This window comes from Pan troglodytes, chromosome 18 (assembly GCF_028858775.2).
Source record: "Pan troglodytes isolate AG18354 chromosome 18, NHGRI_mPanTro3-v2.0_pri, whole genome shotgun sequence".
In the NCBI taxonomy this organism is placed as follows: domain Eukaryota; kingdom Metazoa; phylum Chordata; class Mammalia; order Primates; family Hominidae; genus Pan; species Pan troglodytes.
In genome coordinates this window covers 23,495,549-23,516,843 of record NC_072416.2, presented here as the reverse complement: position 1 = coordinate 23,516,843, position 21,295 = coordinate 23,495,549, and the positions used below count along the sequence as shown (strand labels likewise).

The 21,295-nt window shown below is 45.9% G+C and overlaps 1 protein-coding gene across 3 annotated transcripts in view; it reads left to right on the top strand.

Moving 5' to 3' along the window:
• Window positions 1–14,307, top strand: part of DNAH3 (dynein axonemal heavy chain 3) — a 219,907-nt gene extending 205,600 nt beyond the window's left edge. Inside the window, exons 58-62 of one of the 3 annotated variants that reach the window (XM_016929615.4) lie at window positions 2,722–2,889; window positions 5,859–6,001; window positions 10,526–10,730; window positions 11,937–12,074; window positions 13,911–14,307. In XM_016929615.4, the coding sequence (XP_016785104.2) occupies window positions 2,722–2,889; window positions 5,859–6,001; window positions 10,526–10,730; window positions 11,937–12,074; window positions 13,911–14,264 (1,008 nt within the window). In that variant the 3' untranslated portion in view covers window positions 14,265–14,307. Of the gene's footprint in view, window positions 1–2,721; window positions 2,890–5,858; window positions 6,002–10,525; window positions 10,731–11,792; window positions 11,896–11,936; window positions 12,075–13,910 lie in introns of those variants that run through there. The other 2 variants (XM_016929616.4, XM_016929617.4) reach the window with 2 other exon arrangements.
• Window positions 14,308–21,295: the final 6,988 nt, after the last annotated feature.

The following is a 21,295-nucleotide window of genomic DNA, read 5'->3' as shown; positions in this document are numbered from 1 at the left end:
GGAATATTACAAAAGATATAGATGAAGAGATGCATAGGGTGAAGTATGGCAGAAGGAGTGAGAACTTGCATGCCCTCCCTGGGTGAAATACCCTCCAGGAACCTCCACGTGGTCAGCTATCCAGAAGCTCCCCGCACCCAGTCTTCTTGGGTTTTTATGAAAGCTGTATGACATCCCCCAGAGTATAGGGCAGCACCCTCTCTCTCGGTGGAGTCTTAAGACTCACAATCAGGTCAGGTGCAGTGGCTCATGCCTGTAATCCCAGCACTTTGGGAGGCTGAGGCTGGTGGATGGCTTGGGGTCAGGAGTTTGAGACCAGCCTGGCCAATGTGGTGAAATTCTGTCTCTACTAAAAATACAAAAATTAGCCGGGTGTGATGGCATGCACTTGTAGTCCCAACTACTCAGGAGGCGGAGGTGGGAAGATCGCTTGAGCCCAGGAGGCATAGGTTGCAGTGAACCAAGGTCCCACCACTGCACTCCAGCCTGGGCCACAGAGTGACCCTGTCTCAAAAAAAAAAAAAAAAGAAAAAGGACTCACAATCAGAAAGGTAGGGGAAGATTTGAGTCTTGCTTGGGGGCAGGTAAAAGGAGGGAAAGAGAAGGTCAGAGAGATTCTGTTTCCTGCGGCCTGCCCCTAAGGCCTAACACACCCAACATTATAACAGGTGATTGTAACAAGGGCTAGGGGAGTTAGAAGCGGGGAACCATGGATGAAAACCAGTAGATATATATGTATATTACACCACAATCTGTCACATGCCAAGGCCTGATTCCTTCTGTGGATGAAAAGAGTCTCTTTCTTACCCTGTAAAATATTTGAAGAGATTTATTCTGAGCCAAATATGAGTGACCATGGCCCGTGACACAGCCCTCAGGAGATCCTGAGAGCATGTGCCCCAGGTGGTCAGGGCTTGATTTTATACATTTTAGGGAGACATGAGGCATCAGTCAAATACATTTAAGATATCCATTGGTTCAGTCCAGAAAGATGGGAAAACTCGAAGTGGAGGCCAGCAGGTTATAGGTAGATTTAAACGTTTTCTGATTGGCAATTGGTTGAAAGAGTTATTATCAATAGAAAGGAATGCCTGGGTTATGATAAGAGGTTGTGCAGACCCAAGTTTTATCATGCAGATGAAACCTCCAGGCAGCAGGCTTCAGAGAGACTAGATTGTAAATGTTTCTTATCAGACTTAAGGTCTGTGTTGATGGTAATGCTGGAGGGGCATAATGAGGCATGTCTGACCCCCACTTCCCGTCATGGCCTGAACCAGGCTTTCAGGTTAAATTTTAGAGTGCCCTGGACGAGGAGGAAGTCCATTCAGATGGTTGGAGGGTCTTAAGATTTTACTTTTGGTTTATACTTCATAACTACACTTGTTTTTCTATTTACAGATAAGGAAACTGGGGTTTCAGATGACAAGTTCAAGGGTACATAGTTTTATTATCGGAAGGGGGTCCAGATCCAGACCCAAAGGGATGGTTCTTGGATCTTGCACAAGAAAGAATTCGGGGCAAGCCTATAGAGTACAACAAAAGCAAGTTAATTAAGAAAGTAAAGGAGGCCGGGCGCAGTGGCTCATGCCTGTAATCCCAGTACCTTGGGAGGCCAAAGAGGTCGGATCACAAGTTTAAGAGATCGAGACCATCCTGGCTAAAGCAGTGAAACCCCGTCTCTACTAAAAATACAAAAAATTAGCCGGGCATGATGGCATATGCCTGTAATCCCAGCTACTCGGGAGGCTGAGGCAGTAGAATCGCTTGAATCCAGGAGGCGGAGGTTACAGTGAGCCAAGATAGTACCACTGCACTCCAGCCTGGGAGACAGCAAGAATCTGTCTCAAAAAAAAAAAAAAAAAAGTAAAGGAATAAAGAATGGCTACTTCATAGACAGAGCAATGACATGGGTTGCTGCTCAACTGATTATACTTACAGTTATTTCTTGATTATATGCTAAACAAGGGGTGGATTATTCATGAGTTTTCCGGGAAAGGGGTGGGCAATTCCCAGAAGTCAGGGTTCCTCCCCTTTCTAGACTATATAGGGCAACTTCCTGACATTGTCATGACATCTGTAAACAGTCATGGCGCTGGTGGGAGTGTCTCATAGCATGCTAATGCATTATAATTAGTGTGTAATGAGCAGTGAGGTCAACTAGAGGTCACTTCCGTGGCCATCTTGGTTTGGGGGTATTTGGCTGGCTTCTTTACCACAACCTGTTTTATCAGCAAGGTCTTTGTGACCTGTATCTTGTGCTGACTCCTATCTCATCCTGTGACTTAGAATGCCCTCACCTCCTAAGAATGCAGCCCACTAGGTGTCAGCCTTATTTTACCCAGTCCCTATACAAGATGGAGTCGCTCTGGTTCGAATGCCTCTGACACTTTGGGATGGAGCTAGGATCCAAACTCAGTTCTGTCTGGGTCCAAAGCCAGGCCCACTGGGGGAGCAGAGAGGAAGCCAGGGTGGGCTGAGAGGTAATTCAGCCTCATCTGCTTTCATGCCCACTCCCCAGAAAACTGTATGAGTGAGGGCTAGGGATGTGTTCGCCCAGCGCGCGCGCACGCGTGCGTGTGTGTGTGTGTGTGTGTGTGTGTGTGTGTGTCCTGTGCTACTGATACAGTGTGATTCCTGTTCTGATTGGGTTCTGCTAAGCCTGGAGTCATCTGTGGGATTCTGGAGTCCCTCGTTGATTTCAACTGAAGATTTCCCTTCCAGTCCTATATCGACTATCTCAGGAACCTCCCCATCACAGCCCACCCAGAAGTGTTCGGCCTCCATGAGAACGCAGACATCACCAAAGACAACCAGGAAACCAACCAGTTGTTTGAGGGGGTCCTGCTGACCCTCCCTAGACAGTCAGGAGGAAGTGGCAAGTCCCCTCAGGTAACTGGGCTCGGGAAAGGGGGCTTAATCCTATTTCCCAGGCAGTTCTTCATCCAGTGGGCACACAGGATTGGAGGGTGACCAAGAGGCAGAGAGTGGGGGCCTGGCAGCCTCCTGGCCAAGGGCAGGGAAGGAGCACTGTGGCCTTACTGCCGGGAGTCCTTATATCCAGAGCTGCAAGGGAACCAGTGTTTCCAAAATGTCAGCTATTCCTGTATAACCTTCACGTTTTCTGCTATATCCACCTATCACCTATACTCCATTTACATAATGGGTTTTATTCTTTTTTTCTTTTTCTTTTGCTTTTTTTTCTACATAATGTTTTAAAACCAACTCTCTCTTTTTTTTTTAATTTAAAAGATTGCACATCAGAACCATAAGTGGAAACCCAGTATCATTTCCATAAAGTCATGATAGGCACAAAAAGAAAATGAAAGCTGAACAGTGAACAGTTGGTGTTTTTTGGTTTCTGTTTGTTGTTGTTGCTGTTTTTCTTTTCTTTTCTTTTCTTCTTTTTTTTTTGAGACACGGTTTGGCTCGGTTACCTAGGCTGGAGCGCAGTGGCGTGATCTTGTCTCACTGCAACCTCCGCCTCCCAGGCTCAAGCAATTCTCCTGCCTCAGCCTCCCGAGTAGCTGGGACTACAAGCACATGCCACCATGCCCAGCTAAATTTTTTTGTATTTCCTGTAGAGACAGTGTTTCATCATATTGTCCAGGATCGTCTCAAACTCCTGGGCTCAAGCAATCTGCTTGCGTTGGCTTCCCAAAGTGCTGGGATTACAGGCGTGAGCCACTGCTCCCAGCGTTAACAGTTGTTAAGTTCTTCCCAGATGATGTTGCTGGCCAAAGCCCCTGAGCTGAGGCTTTGCTGGCTTCTTGTTAAAAGGAGAAAGATGTGTGAGTGTCAAAGAATTGGCACTGACCCGAAACTGTCTTTTTGAGAGGAATGAAAAGAGAAAGATGGTCAGAACTTGAAAAGAGGCCAGGTGCAGTGAATCACACCTGTAGTCCCAGCACTTTGGGAGGCTGAAGCAGGAGGAGCACTTGAGGCCAAGAGTTCGAGGCCAGCCTGGGCAACATAGGGAGACCGCATCACTACAGAAAATTTTTTTTTAAGTTAACCGAGGGCTGGGTGCCATGGCTCATGCCTATAACCCTAGCACTTTGGGAGGCCAAGGTGGGTGGATTGCTTGAGCCAAGGAGTTGGAGTCCAGCCTGAGCAACATAGCAAAACGCTGTCTATACAAAAAAAAAAAAAAAAAAAATAGCTGAGCTCGGTGGCGTGCACCTGTAATCCCAGCTACTCAGGAAGCTGAGGTGGGAGAATCGCTTGATTCTGGGCTGTTGAGGCTGCAGTGAGCTGAGATCATGCCACTGCAGTCCAGCCTAGGCGACAGAGTGAGACCCTGTCTTAAAAAAAGTTAACTGGGTGTGGTGGTGCATGCCTGTAGTCCCAGCTACTAAGGGGGCTGCGGCAGGAGGATCACTTGAACCCAGGAGGTCGAGGCTGCAGTGAGGCTGTGATCACGAGGCTGTGATCGTGCCTTTGCACTCCCACCTGGACGACAGAGTGAGACACTATCTCAAAACAGTAACAACAACAATGAAAAAAAACCCCAAAACCTGAAAGAGTAACTTTCTCACCATGTGACTCAACATGATTTTTCTGTGTCCTGGAAACACCTAAAATCCTGGGTACCTCTAGTAGTCCCAGTGCACTCTTTGTGATGACCTGACCCAGGCCACCCTCCTAAGTCTACAAATGAAGAGAGAAACAAATCCTGAGAGAGAAAGTGACCGGCTTCCAGGCTTTCATAAAATCAAGGACGGAGCCAGAACCAGAGCCACCATCTCCTGACTCCACCCGCTTCTTCTCCCATCCCTTCCCTTCTCCACCTTCCAAGCTACCTCCTGTTTAACCCCTCCCAACTGTAGAATTTGCTAATTTGCTTTCATGATTTGGTTCCTAGTGCCATTAAGTATCACTGGTATGAAGGTAAACCAGCCTGGTTGGTGTATCCCGATGTAGGAGTGGAAATTCCCCTCACAGTGGGAAGAGGGAAAGAATTATACATCCCAGCCTCCCACATCCACAGGACCACAGGGTGTCTGTCTCTCCCACACTCAGGTCTTGTTCCTCCTTGAGCCTCGAGGCCTGTCCCCTCCCTACTTGGCTAAGCTGAGGGTTCTGTGCTTTTCTTGCTCCAATGCTGAAGAATGGCCTGTTGCTTTCCCAGGTGTCACGGGCACTGAGAAAGGGCCCCATGGTACCAGGAGCTAATCCTCAGGGGTCAGAGGCTGTGGGAGATTCTCACCCAGGTGTGACATTGAAGACAGAGGCTCAGTGCTGCCCTGAAGCTACCTGGCTGAGCAGGAGTTCCCTTCCTGGCCCTTCGGCTCTTGCCTGAGGTGTCAGGACACAACTCTTTTTTTTTTTTTTTAACTTTTAGACAGGTCTTCCTCTGTCACCCAGGCTGGAGTGCAGCGGCCAGATCTCAGCTCACTGCAACATCCGCCTCCTGGGTTCAAGTGATTCTCCTGCTGCAGCCTCCCAAATAGCTGGGACCATAGGCATGCAGCACCATGCATGGCTAATGGCTAATTTTTGTATTTTTTGTAGAAACTGGGTTTCGCTATGTTTCCCAGGCTGGTCTCAAACTCCTGGACTCAAGCGATCCACCCACTTCGGCCTCCTAAAGTGCTGGGATTACAGGCATGAGCCACCGTGCTCTGCCAAGGACAGGACTCTACTCTTCTGGACCAAGAGGCGATGCCCTCCCCAAGGCTGGTGGGGTGATGAGGGACTCCTTTCCCCACTGGAGGCAGAAATGGCTTCTGTTGGAGAGTTCTCAGGAAAGTCCCACAGAATACATTTGAAAAGTCAGATGCTCAGTACTTAAAGTTTATCCAAAGCTACAGCCTGTAGGGCTTGCTTCTCACTCACCTCTCTTCTGCCTGCATTTTAAGGAAGTGGTTGAGGAGTTGGCACAAGACATTCTCTTCAAGCTTCCCAGAGACTTTGACCTGGAAGAGGTCATGAAGTTGTACCCTGTGGTCTATGAAGAATCCATGAATACCGTCCTAAGGCAGGAGCTCATCAGATTCAACAGGTGGGCCAGATGATGTAGCTTGAATCCTGGGAGTTGGAATGTGAGGAGTAGGATCTAACAGGCAGTAGCTGAGAAGGGGTTGCCATGCAGAGGAAGTGGTTTGCCCCACCCGTATTAGGGGTGTGAATAGGGGCTGTGAATAGGACCATCCCCAGCACATGCTGACCCTGGGTTGAATCATTCCTTCTATTCATTCATTCCTATTCATTCATGTGACATCTATAAAGTTAGGCTAAAACCAGTATCAAGCACAGGCTAATAGTAAAAGTAGTCATTAGAGCCACTTTCATTTTCCTTTCCTGAGTTGAGGTCTCTCTTTGTCGCCCAAGTTGGAGTGCAGTGGTGTGATCATGACTCATTGCAGCCTCGAACTCCTGGGCTCAAGCAATCCTCCCACCTCAGCCTCCTGAGTAGCTGAGTCTACAGACACAGGCCACCATGCCGACTAATTTTTTTATTTTTTATAGAGATGGAGTTTTGACATGTTGGCCAGGCTGGTCTTGAGCTCCTGGCCTCAAGCAAGCCTCCAGCCTTGGCCTCCTAAAGTGGTGGGATTACAGGTGGGAGCCACTGCACCTGGCCTAGAGCCATTTGTATTGAGCCTTTAGGGACAGATATGGTTCTAAGCACTATGCATGGGTCTCATTCAAAGTCTGTAATAGGGCTGGGCACAGTGGCTAACGCCTGTAATTCCAGCACTTTGAGAAGCAGAGTAGGGAGGATCACCTGAGGCCAGGAGTCCAAGACCAGCCTGGGCAACAAAGCAAGACCCCATCTCTCCAAAAAAGAAAAAAAAAAAAAAAGGGCAGGCATGGTGGTGCACGTCTACAGTCCCAGCTACTTGGGAGGGTGAGGTGGGAGGATCTCTTGGAGGCCAGGAGCTCGAGGCGGCAGTGAGCTATGATCTTGCCACTGCACTGCAGCCTGGGTGACACAGAAAGACCCTATCCCTTAAAAAAAAATTACACAATAGTCTTTTGAAATACGTCTAGTTACTAATCCTGCTACCAGCATTTTACAAATAAGAAAACTGAGGCTGAGCATGATCACTCATGCCTACAATCCCAGCACTTTGGGAGGCAAGCCGGGAGGATTGCTTGAACCCAGGGGTTTAAGACCAGCCTGGGCAATATGGCAAGACCCCATCTCTTAAAGAAAAAAAAAAAAAACTCTGAGATTCAGAAGGGTTAAGACTTGCCCAAGGTTGCTCAGTTATTCAATCATTCAATGGGAAAACTCAGTTTAAACCCAGAACTAAGTCTGATTCCAGAGCCCATGTACTTATCCAATATGTGAAATCTGGGTAAATCTAGAAAGGGGTGGGAGACGTTCATCCTAGTGCCTCTACCACACAGTTAGGGGTATTATAGGCTGGCCATGGGGCAAGGATCTCTGGCCTTGTATTCTAGTCCTCTTCTCCAGTTACTACAGCATGGAGCCCAGTGGGATCACCTGGATTTGATTTTTGAATAGTCAAAACTGAAAGGGTTATCAAAGACCATCTAGGCCAGATGAGGAAACTGAGGTCCAGAGATGACTGTGATTTGATGTAGGTCTCAAGTGACTCAGAGCCAAGTGGGCTAAAACTTATCACTTCTGCTTCCAAGACCAAGGTCTTGCTGCTCCAGACACTGCATGTGTTACTGCCTCTATTCTGTGTCATTGGGTCACTGCTTCATTTTAAGGACAGCCCTGATTCCAGAGGACCAGGGGACTGGAGGAGTGTTATTTGAGAGTTGTTAGGCTTCCTGAGTTTTAAAGTTACTTTTTTTTTTTTTTGAGACACAGTCTCGCTCTTGTCACCCAGACTGGAGTGCAGTGGTGCGATCTCGGCTCACTGCGACCTCCACCTCCCAGGTCCAAGAGATTCTCCTGCCTCAGCCTCCCAAGTAGCTGGGATTACAGGTGCCCGCCACCATGCCCAGCTAATTTCTGTACTTTTAGTAGAGACAGGGTTTCGCCATGTTGGCCAGGCTGGTCTCGAACTCCTGACCTCAGGTGATCCGCCCACCTTGGCCTCCCAAAGTGCTGGGATTACAGGTGTAAGCCACCGCGCCCGGCCTAGGTTACTCTTTAGAGTCAACAGGCAGTTGGCTGTAGCAGGGACCAAGCAAGGTATGGGGTGTGAGCCTAGGATGAGGCCACCTCTGTTGTGAGACACCTTGGCATGATGGACTGTAGTCCTGGACTGTCCAACTGGACACCAAAACTAATGGCTTCCCTGCTCTGCTGTCATTCTCCTCTAAGGCCACTGGAGCTCTTTCTTGGTGATTGCAGGGGCTTTCACTGGCCTTCACCATTGGGCATTCTATAAAGGACAGCAAGCCAGGCACCGTGGCTCACTCCACCCAGCACTTTAGGAGGCTGAGGCAGGCAGATTGCTCAGGAGTTGGAGATCAGCTTGGGCAACATGGCAAAACCCCATCTCTACCAAAAATACATAAAATTATCTGGGCATTGTAGAACCAGCTACTCAGGAGACTGAGGAGGGAGGATTGCTTGGGCCTGGGAATTGGAGGTTGCAGTGAGCCAAGATTGTGCCACTGCACTTCAGCCTGGGCAAGAGAATGAGACCCTGTCTCAAAAGAAAAAAAGAACAGGGAAAGCAATCTTATTTTCCAATGATGGTCAGGATTAATCATCTCAAGCAGTACTCTAACGTTCCTCCCCACTATTTTTTTTCTTTCCTTTTTTTTTTTTTTTTTTGCCTTTTCACCCAGTGATATAGGAAGCCCAGAATGATTCAGCGACAGTTCAGCTTCAGGGGAACTGTGACTGTGTCTTCTGGGCAAGTGTTCTTTCCTTGGGTACTAAAACCTTAAAACTAGCAGAGCTCATAGTTGCAAGAATAGAAAGAGAATCTTTGCAAGTAGGTCTTTAGGTATAATAGAGGTCTGTGGTGTAATCCCTCAGATGGCAGCTTTTACCCTTGACTGCTTAGCAAACACATGTCTGAATTTTACATTCCTTTTTTTTTTTTAATTGAGACAGAGTTTCACTCTTGTCGCCCAGGCTGGAGTGCAATGGCGTCATCTTAGCTCGGCTCACTGCAACCTCCACCTTCTGGGTTCAAGCGATTCTCCTGCCTCAGCCTCCTGAGTAGCTGGAATTACAGGCGTGCATGCTCAGCTAATTTTGTATTTTTAGTACAGACGGGGTTTAACCATGTTGGCCAGGCTGGTCTCAAACTCCTGACCTCAAGTGATCCACCCACCTCCGCCTTTCAAAGTGCTGGGATTACAGGCGTGAGCCCCCACACCCAGCCACATTCCTCTTGATACAATGGTTTAGTGGTTACACATCCAGAAATCCTCTTCCTGCATGTGATCATTCTCGTGTCCATTCAGTTGAGATTCCATAAATCTTTGGAGATGAAAAGCTCTTTGTAGTGGCAGATTCTTTGGTCTCCTCAGGTGAATTACCTCTGGGCTTGGCTGGGCCTCTTAACATAAAGGTCAGAGGGAGAGGCAGGTGAATTTGACATCTCCCAGCCTGCCCTTCAGTTGCCTTTTCTCAGGCGTGCACCTTATAGTCGATAAAAAAGGACCTTTGGCCAGGCGTGGTAGCTCATCTGTAATCCCAGCACTTTGGGAGGCTGAGGTGGGAGGATTACTTGAGTTTAGGAGTTTGAGACCAGCCTGGGCAACATAGGGAGACCTTGTCTCTACTTAAAAAAAAAATCAGGTGGGCATAGTGGCATGTGCCTATAGTCCCAGCTACTCAGGAGACTGAGGTGGGAGGATTCCTTGAGGCTGGGGGATCGAGGCTGCAGTGAGCCATGACTCCACCACTGCACTTCCCTGGGTGACAGGGCAACACTCTGTCTCAAAAAAAAAAAAAAAAAAAAGAACAACTTTGACAATATGAATTGAAAGCCTTAAAACTGTGCGTGCTCTTTGACCTAGAAATATTTTTAATAATAATTTAAAATTTGCAAAAAGATTGAGATGGATGAATTTTGCTAGCAATGTTGTTGATAGTGACAACAATCTAGAAATAACACGTCAACAATAGAGGAATAGTTAAACAAAATGGAACATTTTGCAGTCCTTACAAAGGACAGGCATGGTGATGCACACCTGTAGTCCCAGCTACTCCAGAGGCTGAGGCAGGAGGATCACTTGAGCCCAGGAGTTTGAGGCTGCAGTGAGCTCTGATCTCACTACTTACTCCAGCCTGAATGACAGAGTGAAACCCCATCTCTTAAAAAAAAGAAAAAAAGGACAATTTAGGTCTCTATTGAATTGGAAAGATGTTTCCTATATGCTAAGAAAGAAAAACAGATTACGGAAAGATAATATAGTATGATCTCATTAAAAATAATTTGTGTTCACATAGAGAAAAATCTGGAAAGATATACATCAACGTTATCTTTAGGTAGCAAGGTAATGGGTGATTTAATTTTTCCTCATTTAATGACTGTGCATTAATTAACTGACATTTTAAAGGGGACAGCAGTCAGTGGACTTGGGTAGAATGTGGCCACCGGAGAGCCCAGCTCAGCCAGCTCCTCTGTTCTTGCAGGCTGACCAAAGTGGTTCGGAGGAGCCTCATCGATCTTGGCCGAGCCATCAAAGGACAGGTCCTGATGTCCTCGGAGCTAGAGGAAGTCTTTAACAGCATGCTTGTGGGCAAAGTGCCAGCCATGTGGGCAGCCAAGTCTTACCCATCACTGAAGCCTCTGGGGGGCTACGTGGCTGACCTGCTGGCCCGCCTGACCTTCTTCCAGGTACCTGGGAGTCAGGGGTAACCGGGAACCTGGCATACTTGCTTAGGTGGAGAGGACATTCTGAAATGGCAGACTAGAGGCAGGGGGAGGAGGGCAGGCAGCCACAGAACATCCTGGATTGAGCCTCTGGAAACAGTCTTCCTGGAGTTAGAAGCAGGAGGGAGACTTGAAAGTCCTGGAAAAGATTATAGCCGGCCGGGCGCAGTGGCTCACCTCTGTATTGCCAGCACTCTGGGAGGCCGAGGCAGGCGGATCACTTGAGGTCAGGAGTTCGACACCAGCCTGGCCAGCATGGTGAAACCCCATCTCTACTAAAAATACCAAAAAAATCAGCAGGGCATGGTGGCTTATGCCTGTAGTCTCAGCTACCTGGGAGGCTGAGGCAGGAAAATGGCTTGAACCTGGGAGGCAGAGGTTGCAGTGAGCCGAGATCACGCCATTTCACTCCAGCCTGGGCGACAGAGCAAGACTCCGTCTAAAAAAAAAAAAAAAAAGATTATAGCCTATGGAGACAGGAACAGGAACTAGAATAAATGTCACAAACTGGTGGCTCATGAGATAGATTTGGACAATAATTATGTTTGGTTTGGCTACCTGGTAATTTAAACATTTTTGAGCCAGCATGTAAACATTGATTTTTTACATATAAAAATCCGATGTTTGTACTGCAAAAAATAGAAGACCTGAAACAATGCACCTGCGTTCTCGCATGGCATGGCGACTATTGCTGGAGATGAGTGGCAGCTGCTCAGTTTAGACAAGGTACATATTCTCCACTGCTACAGTCCCCACCACTCTCTGTTGTATCCCTGATATCAGCTTGCACCTGGGCTTTTTTTTTTTTTTTTGAGATGAAGTTTCACTCTTGTCACTCAGGCTGGAGTGCAATGGCATGATCTTGGCTCACTGCAACCTCTGCCTCCTGGGTTCAAGCGATTCTCCTGCCTCAGCTTCCCAAGCAGCTGGGACTACAGGTGCCCACCATCACGCCTGGCTAATTTTTGTAGTACCTAGGCTTTTCTTAAAGTGTAAATATATTTCTTTGTACCCTTATTTCAAAAGTGGGAAGATAGAAGCTAAACCAAGAGGGCCGTTTCAAGAAAAATATGAAAAAACATATTTTATACGGTACTCGTTACATTACTTGCATTTGAACTATCTTTGATGTGTTGTTGATTTTGAATCTTGATTTCTGTGGCTCTCCAGGAATGGATTGACAAGGGGCCCCCTGTGGTATTTTGGATCTCTGGATTCTACTTCACACAGTCTTTTTTGACTGGCGTCTCTCAAAATTATGCCCGGAAATATACCATCCCCATTGACCACATTGGATTTGAGTTTGAGGTAGGGGTGCTTTGGGTTAGGCTCACTCAAGGGGCTGACCAGAGAAAGCAATGTTGCCAATTTCCTTATGAGTCAAAAAATGTGGATGTGTTAAGACCCAAATGCTTCTGAAATGGTACATATGAAGCATTTAGCATAATTTACAGTAGCTCTAAAAGCTACTCCTAAAATAATTAGAGGATTCCCAATGCTTTGTCTCTGTGTATACAAAAAGGGAATCTTTCCAGATTCCGTCAGAACACCAAGGAAAATGAAGGCACTCTCCCACTCTGTTTGTTCAATGTGGTGGACTCTTCATTTAGAAGAATGTTAATGCCCTTAGGTAGTCCTTTGCTTGGAGTAAAGTTAAAAGAATGGCCAACAGTCAAGCATCAGCCTGTCATATATAGAGAGTAGAATGGCTACGATTGACTGTTACAGAGCATTGTAGAATTTTAAATTATATGGAAAGATCCTTTGAAATCATCTAGTCCAGAGGTCACAAACTGGTTGCCCTATGTCTTAAATCAGTTTATGAATGAACTTGATTAGCCTTTGAAGACAATGTTAAGCCAAAATAAATACAACAAGAAAAAAAATGACTAGGATAAACATTGAAAAAAAGATAAAACCATCTTTCTTGATGTTGAAATGATTGTATACCTAGAAATCCGAAGTGATTAAAAACATAGAGTCCTTTACTTGCAATGGTTCAACTTACAATTTTTTGACTTCATGATGTGAAATCAATACACATTCAGGAGAAACCACACCTTGAGTACCCATACACCCATTCCATTTTTCACTTTTAGTATAGTATTTGATAAATTACATAAGATACTCAACACTTTACTATAAAACAGACTTTGTGTTAGATGATTCCTGCCCAGCTATAGGCTAATGTAAGTGTTCTAAGCACATTTAAGGGAGGCTAGGCTAAGCTATGATATTTGTTGTAGGTTAGGTATATTAAATGCAGTTTTGGCTTACAATATGTTCAACTTATGATGGGTTTATCAGGACATAACCCCATTGTAAGTTGAGGAGCATCTGTAGAAGAATTCACAAGGTCACTGGATATTGGTTAAATTTATAAAAATCAATAGCCTTTTCCTATTCTTCCAATATATACTTAGAATTAGAAATGGGAAAAAATTCCATTCACCATAAAAATTTTTTAAAGTATAATTTGAATGATTTTAAATGGAGTTTGTGCTCTCTGGTTCACCATAATCCCCACCCCTCCCTATTCTCCTATGCTTTGTCCATTTTCTGCAATTACCTAAAGGAATTTGAGTTTACCACCTCTGAATCTAAGCAGTGGTGTGCTGGAGCTCACTCATATCAGCTCACCAGGGCCAACTGTTACATTTGCAGGAATTTTGTGAGCTGGTTGTTAAATAGTTGGTAGGCTGAAATTGACCATGGTGGAAGTCTTTATACCACAGAAACTAGAAATCAAGGCTTTATTCTCCCCACACTCATCTCCAGAACTGTTTATCCAGTCTGTCTCTGTATCTGAATCTAACCCCTCACTTTATAAATCCAGATCCAGAAAGGGAAGGGATTGTGCAGTCACTAAGCTAGTTAGAGGTAATGTGTTAGAATAATGTGACTCCTACTTGAGTGCATTCTCTAGCCCACCATTGGGAAGGGCAGCATACTGACCAGGAGTCAGGCCTGGCCCATGTATGGTGGGCAGGAATATTATCACAGAAGCCCCATTGTCCCTGGATCCTGGGAGAGGTAGATATTGCAACCAGGTTGCACTTTGAGTATCAGAAGATTCCAGGCTCTTAAAGCTGCCCATGTAGGAAAATGGCAGGCAATGGAGCTCATAGCTTTTTATTCTTCCAGGTAACCCCACAAGAAACAGTGATGGAGAATAACCCCGAAGATGGGGCCTACATCAAAGGGCTCTTCTTAGAAGGTGCCCGTTGGGACAGGAAAACGATGCAGATTGGGGAATCTCTCCCCAAAATCCTCTATGACCCACTGCCCATCATTTGGCTGAAACCTGGGGAGAGCGCAATGTTTCTGCATCAGGACATTTATGTGTGTCCAGTCTACAAAACAAGTGCCCGCAGAGGAACCCTCTCCACCACAGGCCACTCTACCAACTATGTCCTCTCCATTGAGCTTCCAACAGACATGCCCCAGAAACACTGGATAAACCGAGGGGTGGCCTCACTGTGCCAGCTGGATAACTGATGGCATTTGTCTCAAGACAGAAAATAAAAAGCATTTCATTCTTTTTGTTTTGAGACAGTCTTGCTCTGTCACCCAGGCTGGAGTGCAGTGGCATGAAATCAGCTCACTGCACCTTCCGCCTTCCAGGTTCAAGTGATTCTCGTGCCTCAGCCTCCTGAGTAGCTGGGATTACAGGCACACACCACAATGCCAGGCTATTTTTTTGTATTTTCAGTAGAGACAGGGCTTTTGCCATTTTGCCCAGGCTGGTCTCGAACTCCTGAGCTCAGGCAATCCACTCCCTCTTCGGCCTCCCAAAGTGCTGGGATTACAGGCGCCACCGCGCCTGGCCAAAAGGCATTTCATTCTTTTTATTTTATTTTATTATTATACTTTAAGTTCTAGGGTACATGTGCATAACGTGCAGGTTTGTTACATACATATACATGTGCCATGTTGGTGTGCTGCACCCATTAACTCATCATTTACATTAGGTATATCTCCTAATGCTATCCCCACCCCCCCCACCCCACGACAGGCCCAGGTGTGTGATGTTCCCCTTCCTGTGTCCAAGTGTTCTCATTGTTCAATTCCGACCTATGAGTGAGAACGAAGGCATTTCATTCTTGATGATGGTGGTGGTGATGATGTTGATGACAATTATATTAATAAAGCAATTGCTATGAGCCAGGTATTTCATAGCAACTCTATAAAGTACATTATTATTATTATCCTCATTTTATGGCTGCAGAAACCATGATACAGAGAAGATAAGTAATCTCCCCCAAATCAGATAGCTACTCAAGTAGTATCTGAATACAGGCAGTGGGACTCTTCAACACAGACTCTTGGTCAGTTGGCTAAGCTCCCTTATGGTGATTTTCTTCTTCTGAGACAGTTTCTTGCTCTGCTGCCCTGGCTGGAGTGCAGTGGCACAATCTCGGCTCACTGCAACCTCTGCCTCCCAGGTTCAAGTGATTCTCGTGCCTCAGCCTCCCAAATAGCTGGGATTACAGGTGTGCACCACCATGCCTGGCTAATTTTTGCACTTTTAGTAGAGACGGGGTTTTGCTATGTTGGCCAGGCTGGTCTCGAATTCCTGGCCTCAAGTGATCCACCCGCCTTGGCCTCCCAAAGTGCTGGGATTACAGTCGTGAGCCATCGCACCCAGCCTTATTTTTTTTCTTTTTATTTTGCTGTAACTGTCATTGAATTTCAATCACTTCTTTCCTAGTCTATCCATAAGGGAGACCACCAAGGCCTCTCAAAGGTTGACAGAGGTTTGGGCCACTTTTATTTGCTAAGCCCCTTGATACATTTAAAATGGACTCTTTTTGGTATTTAAGGGCAAAAAATAAAATGCACTTTTCACAATAATCTTAGATGGGAGGTGTTATCATTATCTCCACTTTACAGAGGAAAATGCAGAGATTTAGAAAACTAGCCCAAAGTTCCACAGCTAGTCAGTGATAGAACTGGGATGCAATTGTTTCTCTACTAGCCTGCATAGATGGGTGGAAATTTCTGGAGGAAAGGGGAGATGAGAGAAGCAATCTTTATTGCATGCCTACTATATGCCATGCTTTGTGCCCAGGCCTTTAGATTTCTCACTTGATCCTCTGTGGTGGGAAGGCCTGTCCTCTCCCTTGGAGGTTCAGAGAGATTATCGTCCCTAAAATCGCTCAGCTTTTTCACACTGCAAAGCCTGGTTTGTGCTGGTCTGGCTCTTGAACCCATGCATTTTTCACCGCCACACGCTGCCTCCCTGCCAAGGACTTGGCTCTGTTTTGATGTAGAATCTTAGAAGAGATGTGTAGCTCCAACTACACAACTATGTCCAAGAAATTTCAATCACTTGTTTCTCCCCAGGGCCAGCTGGAAGAGACTCTTGAGGGAGATAAAAATCACATTCTTGATGCATTACTTCTTCACTAACTCTCTCATGTAGTCTTGTGGCACTAAGTGGCTTATTTCAGGGCCCTGTCTTGGTCACTTCGTAGTTGAGCAAAGACATGAGACTGTTTGGGGGTTTTCATGTGTCTGGCCTTGGCTTCTCTGCCTCTTCACTAGAAGAAATGTTTTGAATCAGGGTCTTTGATTTCTTTTTTGTTGTTGTTGAGACAGTCTTGCTGTCTCACCTAGGCTGGAGTGCAGTGGCACAATTTTGGCTCACTGCAACCTTCGCCTCCCAGGTTCAGGCAATTCTCCTGCCTCAGCCTCCCATGTAGCTGGGATTACAGGTGCCTGCCACCATGCCTGGCTAATTTTTTTATATTTTTAGTAGAGACAGGGTTTCACCATGTTGGCCAGGGTGGTCTCAAACTCCTGACCTCAAGTGATCCACCCATCTTGGCCTCCCAAAGTGCTGGGATTACAGGCATGAGCCACTGCACCCAGCCAAAAGCTATTTTTTCAAGAAAGAAATATAAATGTTCTCCAATGGGGGAAAAATCAGAATGAACAGATAGCTGGAACTACCCTATTGTTCCAAATAAGATTGTTAGTCATTTTGGATAGAAGGATGGTCAGGATCTCAAATCCCTGATTCTCGGACTGGTAGGTAAATCACAACGCAAGCTGTAAAGGAGCTGTCAGTGAGGGGGTTGCTAAGAGAACAACTGAATTTTAATTATAGTTCTCCAACCACAGCTTCAGCAACAAAAAGCTGAGGGAGGCAGGGACTGGTCTCATTCCTCAGGGGTCAAGGGACAGACTGTTTTCATATGATGGATTAAATTTTTGTAATTTAAAAAATGTTCTCTACTTTGAAGAGAAAGACTGCTTGAAATTTGAGGTCATTTTCTATTTAGGCCAATGTGGTAGTTAATGTCTCCTCCTGTGAAAGAGCAATACGCTATTCAGAAATCATGGTGAGTTAGAGGCTGGAGTCCTGGGGAAGAGATGGCCAGAGATCAGCTCGGTGAGAAGCTGCAGGCCTTGCCTATAAATAGCTCAGCAGATGACATCAGACAAACCTTGTCACCAAGCTAGTCCTTGTTCTTTAAAAATCTAGCTCTTGGGGGCCGGGTGCGGTGGCTCACTCCTGTAATCCCAGCACTTTGAGAAGCTGAGGCAGGCGGATCACCTGAGGTCAGGAGTTCAAGACTAGCCTGGCCAACATGGTGAAACGTCGTCTCTACTAAAAATACAAAAATTAGCTGGGTGTGGTGGCGGGCGCCTGCAATCCCAGCTACTCAGGAGGCTGAGGCACGAGAATTGCTTGAACCTGGGAGGTGGAGGTTGCAGTGAGCCAAGATTGTGCCACTGCACTCCAGCCTGGGTGACAACAGTGAAACTCTGTCTCAAAAAAAAAAAAAAAAATCTAGCTCTTGGGTAAGCAGTTAGGTTCAGTCCTTATCAGTGTTGGAAGATAATTACATTAAAGGTGGGGATGTAGGGAAGGTGGGTTCTGCCTTTGAGAGACTCAAGATGGGGATTTTATAGTTTTGGAGAGAAAGTGAGGAAAATACTATTAAGAACAGAACACAGGTTACATGGAAGGTTTGAGAGTAAATTGACAATTATGCTTTTGTGTAACAGTATACACATGTTTGCAAAGGGGCTAGGCATGTAAAATTCACACTAAGGCAAATGGAAGATGCTCAAAGGCTGGCTAGCAATGAGATGGACTTTCATCCTGAAAAGGCTGGGTGAGAAGGCTGATTTCTACACTCAGTAGAGTAAGGCAAAAATGCAAATAATTAAAATCACCTTGAGTTACTTAGAAAGGAACTTTCCCATCTCCCATGATAGAGATGAGAGACATGTCTCACTTGGTCCAGCACAGCCAATTTTTCCTCCAAGCAGAAACAGATGGGTTTCACTGGCTGACCACCAGATGAAGTAGTTGGCTTGATTTCATAAGCCCTATGTTGCATGGGAAACAATTAATTTTAGACATTAGAACCATCTCTGGACAGGGAAATGCCTCTACAATGAGACCAGCTGGAAGGAGAGTGGCTGAAGGAACAGCAGATTCATGTCTCTCAATTCAAGCTAGGCTGGGCTATGTGCTCACTGAATGGCCATGGGAAGGCCAGAACACCTGCCAGCATATTTACATTTCTCTGTCTCTCTTCGCCAAAGGCTTTGCTGTGGTTTGAATGTATCCCCCAAAGTTTATGTGTTAGAAAATCCCCAAGCAACAGTGTTGAGAAGTGCAACCTTTAGGAGGTGATTAGGTCAGGAGGTCACAGATAATGTTATTGCCAGAGTGGGTTTGTTATAAAAGTCAGTTCAGACCGGGCGCAGTGGCTCACTCCTGTAATCCCAGCACTGCAGGATGCCGAGGCGGGTGGATCATCTGAGGTCAGGAGTTCGAGACCAGCCTGGCCAACATAGTGAAACCCGTCTCTATTAAAAATGAAAAAAAAAAAAAAAATTAGCCAAGCGTAGTGGTGGGCGCCTGTAGTCCCAGCTACTTGGGAGGCTGAGGCAGGAGAATGGCCTGAACCCGGGAGGCGGAGCTTGCAGTGAGCCGAGATCGCGCCACTGCACTCTAGCCTGGGTGACAGAACGAGACTTGTCAAAAAAAAAAAAAAACAACAAAACACACACACACACACACACACACAAAATTAGCCGAGTGTAGTGGCAGGCGCCTGTAATCCCAGCTGTTTGGGAGGCTAAGGCAGGAGAATTGCTTGAACCCAGGAGGCAGAGGTTGCAGTGAGCTGAGATCGTGCCATTGCACTCCAGCCTGGGCAGCAAGGGCAAAACTCTGTTATCAGAGGAAAAAAATAAATAAATAAAAATTAAAAAATAAAAGTTCAGCTCTCTCTCTGTCTTTCACCATGTGATGACTTCTGCCATATTATGACACAGAAAGAAGGCCCTCGCCAGATGTGGGCTCCTCAAATTTGGACTTCCTGGCCTCTAGAACTGTAAGAGAGAAATCTCTGTTCTTTATAAATTACCCAGTCTCAGGTATTCTGTTACAGCAGCACGAAATGAACTAAGACAGAAAATTGGTACCAAGAAGTAGGGCAGCTGCAATAACAAGAACCTGAAAATGTGGAGGCAGCTTTGGAACTGGGTAATGGGTAGAGGCTGGAAGAATTTGGAGGAGCAGGCTAGAAAAAGCCTAGATTGCTGTGAATGGAGCATTAAGGGCAATTCTGGTGAGGGCTCAGAAGACGGGAGCTGTAGTAGGAGCCTAAATCTTTTAGAGACTACTTAAGTTGTTGTGATCAAAATGTTGGTAGAAAATTGGATAGTAAAGACCATTCTGATGAGGTCTCAGATGGAAATGAGGAACAAGGTATTAGAAACTGGAGTAAAGTCCATCTTTGTTATACAGTTGCTAATAACTTGGTGGAACCATGTCTATGTCCTAGGACTTTGTGGAAGGCAGAACTTAAGAGTGATGAACATATCTGGCAAAAAAAAAAAAATATCTAAGCAGCAAAGCATTCAAGGCATTGAATGGCTTCTTTTGGTGGCTTATAGTAAAATGAGAGAAGAAAGAAATGACTTAAAGATGGAATGTGTGATGAAAAAGGAAGCAGAATAAGATTTGGAAAATTCTCAGCCTGTTGCCCAGGCTGGAATGCAGTGGCATGATCTCTGCTCACTGCAACCTCTGCCTCCTGGGTTCAAGCAATTCTCCTGCCTCAGCCTCCCAAGTATCTGGGATTACAGGCACCCGCCACCACGCCCAGCTAATTTTTGTATTTTTAGTAGAAACGGGGGGGTTTTGCCGTGTTGGCCTGATCTCGAACTCCTGATCTCAGGTGATCCACCCACCTCGGCCTCCCAAAGTGCTGGGATTACAGGCATTAGCCACTGTGCCTGGATTTAAAGAATTTTTAAAAAGCATGTTCAGTAGAGAAAATTAAGGGTTTGGTCAAGCAGCCCTTTTAAAAGAGATTAATATGAGTAGAAGGAAGCCAGGGTTTATTCATCAAGACAATGGGAAAATAACCCCAAAGGCATTTCAGAGATCTCTGAGGCAAGCTAGGACCTTGAGGGCAAGGTTTCCAGAGAGGTGCAGATAAATTCCAAGCTCAGCTGCCCCAGCCATGGCTCAAATGGGCCCACATGGGTCCTGCCACTCCAGAAAGTACAAGCTATAGATCAGTATCATTATATATATATATATATATATATATATATATATATGTATTGAAACATCAAATTGCACCCCATAAATATATACAATTATAATGTACAATTTGTCCCATTTCTGTTTAGATACAATGTGTTAATTAAAAAGATAATTTTTTTAAAAGTACAAGCCGTGAACCTTGGCAGCATCCATGTGATGCTAATTCTACAGGTGCACAGAAAACAAGTGCTGTGGTGCCTTGGCAGGCTCCACCTCCATCTCAAAGGATGTTGCAGACAGTCTGGGGACTCAGGAAGACATTTGTCACAGGGGCAGGGCCATTTCAGAGTCCCCACTAGGGCAATGGCTAGTGGAGCCATGAGAGTGGGGCAGTTCTTGAGGCCCCAAACTGTAAGGCCGCCAGTGTGTAACTCCAGCCTGAGATAGCTGCAGGCATGAGATTCCAACCCATGAGAGATGCTGCATAGACCGAGTCCAGCTGCCTGAGGCCTTGGGGGGCCAATTTCCTACCCCAGTGTGCCCAGGATGTAGGACATGCAGTCAAAGATGAGTATTCTGATATCTTCAGTTGTTTTTTTGTTTTTTTTTTTTTTTTGAGATGGAGTCTCGCTGTGTTGCCAGGCTGGAGTGCAGTGGCGTGATCTTGGCTCACTGCAACCTCCGTCTCCTGGGTTCAAGCAATTCTCCTGACTCAGCCTCCCGAGTAGCTGGGATTACAGGTGTGTGCCACCACACCCAGCTATTTTTTGTATTTTTAGTAAAGACAGGGTTTCATCATGTTGGCCAGGATGGTCTTGATCTCTTGACCTCGTGATCCACCCGCCTCGGCCTCCCCAAGTGCTGGGATAACAGGCGTGAGCCACCATGTCTGGCCTATCTTAAGATTTGATATTGTTTTCTATCTTGGGTTTTACACTCACTTGGGAAGTTACCCCTTTCTTCTTGCCTATTTCTTCCTTTTGGAATGGGAATGCCTGTTTGATGC